General features: G+C 60.2%; 1 protein-coding gene across 1 annotated transcript in view; it reads right to left on the bottom strand.

Moving 5' to 3' along the window:
- The window catches only part of LOC104132272 (low-density lipoprotein receptor-related protein 1), a gene marked incomplete at both ends in the record, with an annotated part of 38,951 nt that overhangs the window by 22,658 nt on the left and 15,341 nt on the right, over positions 1-952 (bottom strand). Inside the window, 1 exon segment of the mRNA XM_035900950.1 lies at positions 722-950. Within this exon segment, the coding sequence (XP_035756843.1) occupies positions 722-950 (229 nt within the window).

Below are 952 nucleotides of genomic sequence, written 5' to 3' on the forward strand. Positions count from 1 at the left end.
CCCCCAGCCTGTACTGGTGCATGGGGTTCAACCTCCCCAGGTGAGGCACTCGGCTCTTGCCCTTGTTGAATTTCATCTCCGCCCAACTCTCCAGCCTGTCCAGGTCCCGCTGAATGGCAGTGCAGCCTTTCGGCGTATCAGCCACTCGTCCCAGTTTTGTGTCATCAGCAAACTTGCTGATGGTACACTCTGTCCCCTCATCCAGGTCAGTGATGAACAAGTTGAATAAGACTGGGCCGAGTACCGAGCCCTGGGGAACTCCACTAGCTACCGGCCTCCAACTGGACTCTGCCCCGCTGATCAGAACCCTCTGAGCCCTGTTGTTCAGCCAGTTCTCAATCCACCTCCCTGTCCACTCATCCAACCCACACTTCTTGAGCTTCCCTATGAGGATGTTATGGGAGACAGTGTCAAAAGCCTTGCTGACGTCAAGGTAGACAACATCCACCGCCCTCCCCTCATCTACCCAGCCGGTCATGCCATCATAGGTGCCTATCAGATTGGTCAGGCATGATTTCCCCTTGGTGAATCCGTGCTGGGTACTCCTGATGATCTTCCGCACCTCGCCATTGCCTTGTGCTCCCCCTGGGTGTCACACCCCCGCCCTCAGGAGGCTCTGGGTGCTGCGGGGCCGTGCTGGGGGCTGCCCCCTCCCAGCTTTACAAACTGGTCTGTGGCGCAAGCAGCACGAGCGGGGATTTAGCCCTCGACTCCCCGTTACGCCCTGGCTCCGCTCTGATCCTGTCAAGCTGAAGGCAACACCTTCCCGAAGCCACCATCCCTGTCCCCGGCAGCCACCGGAGCCCTGGCAAGGGCCGGCCGGGAGCCAGCCAGCCCGCTCGCTTACTGTTGCACGGCACTTCGTCCGAGTTGTCCCCGCAGTCATCCACCCCGTTGCACCAGTAGCGGCTGGCGACGCAGCGCCCGTTCATGCAGTGCAGGTAACCCTTCT

Source organism: Egretta garzetta, unplaced genomic scaffold (genome assembly GCF_000687185.1).
Source record: "Egretta garzetta isolate BGI_Z169 unplaced genomic scaffold, ASM68718v1 scaffold928, whole genome shotgun sequence".
NCBI classification, from domain to species: Eukaryota; Metazoa; Chordata; class Aves; order Pelecaniformes; family Ardeidae; genus Egretta; species Egretta garzetta.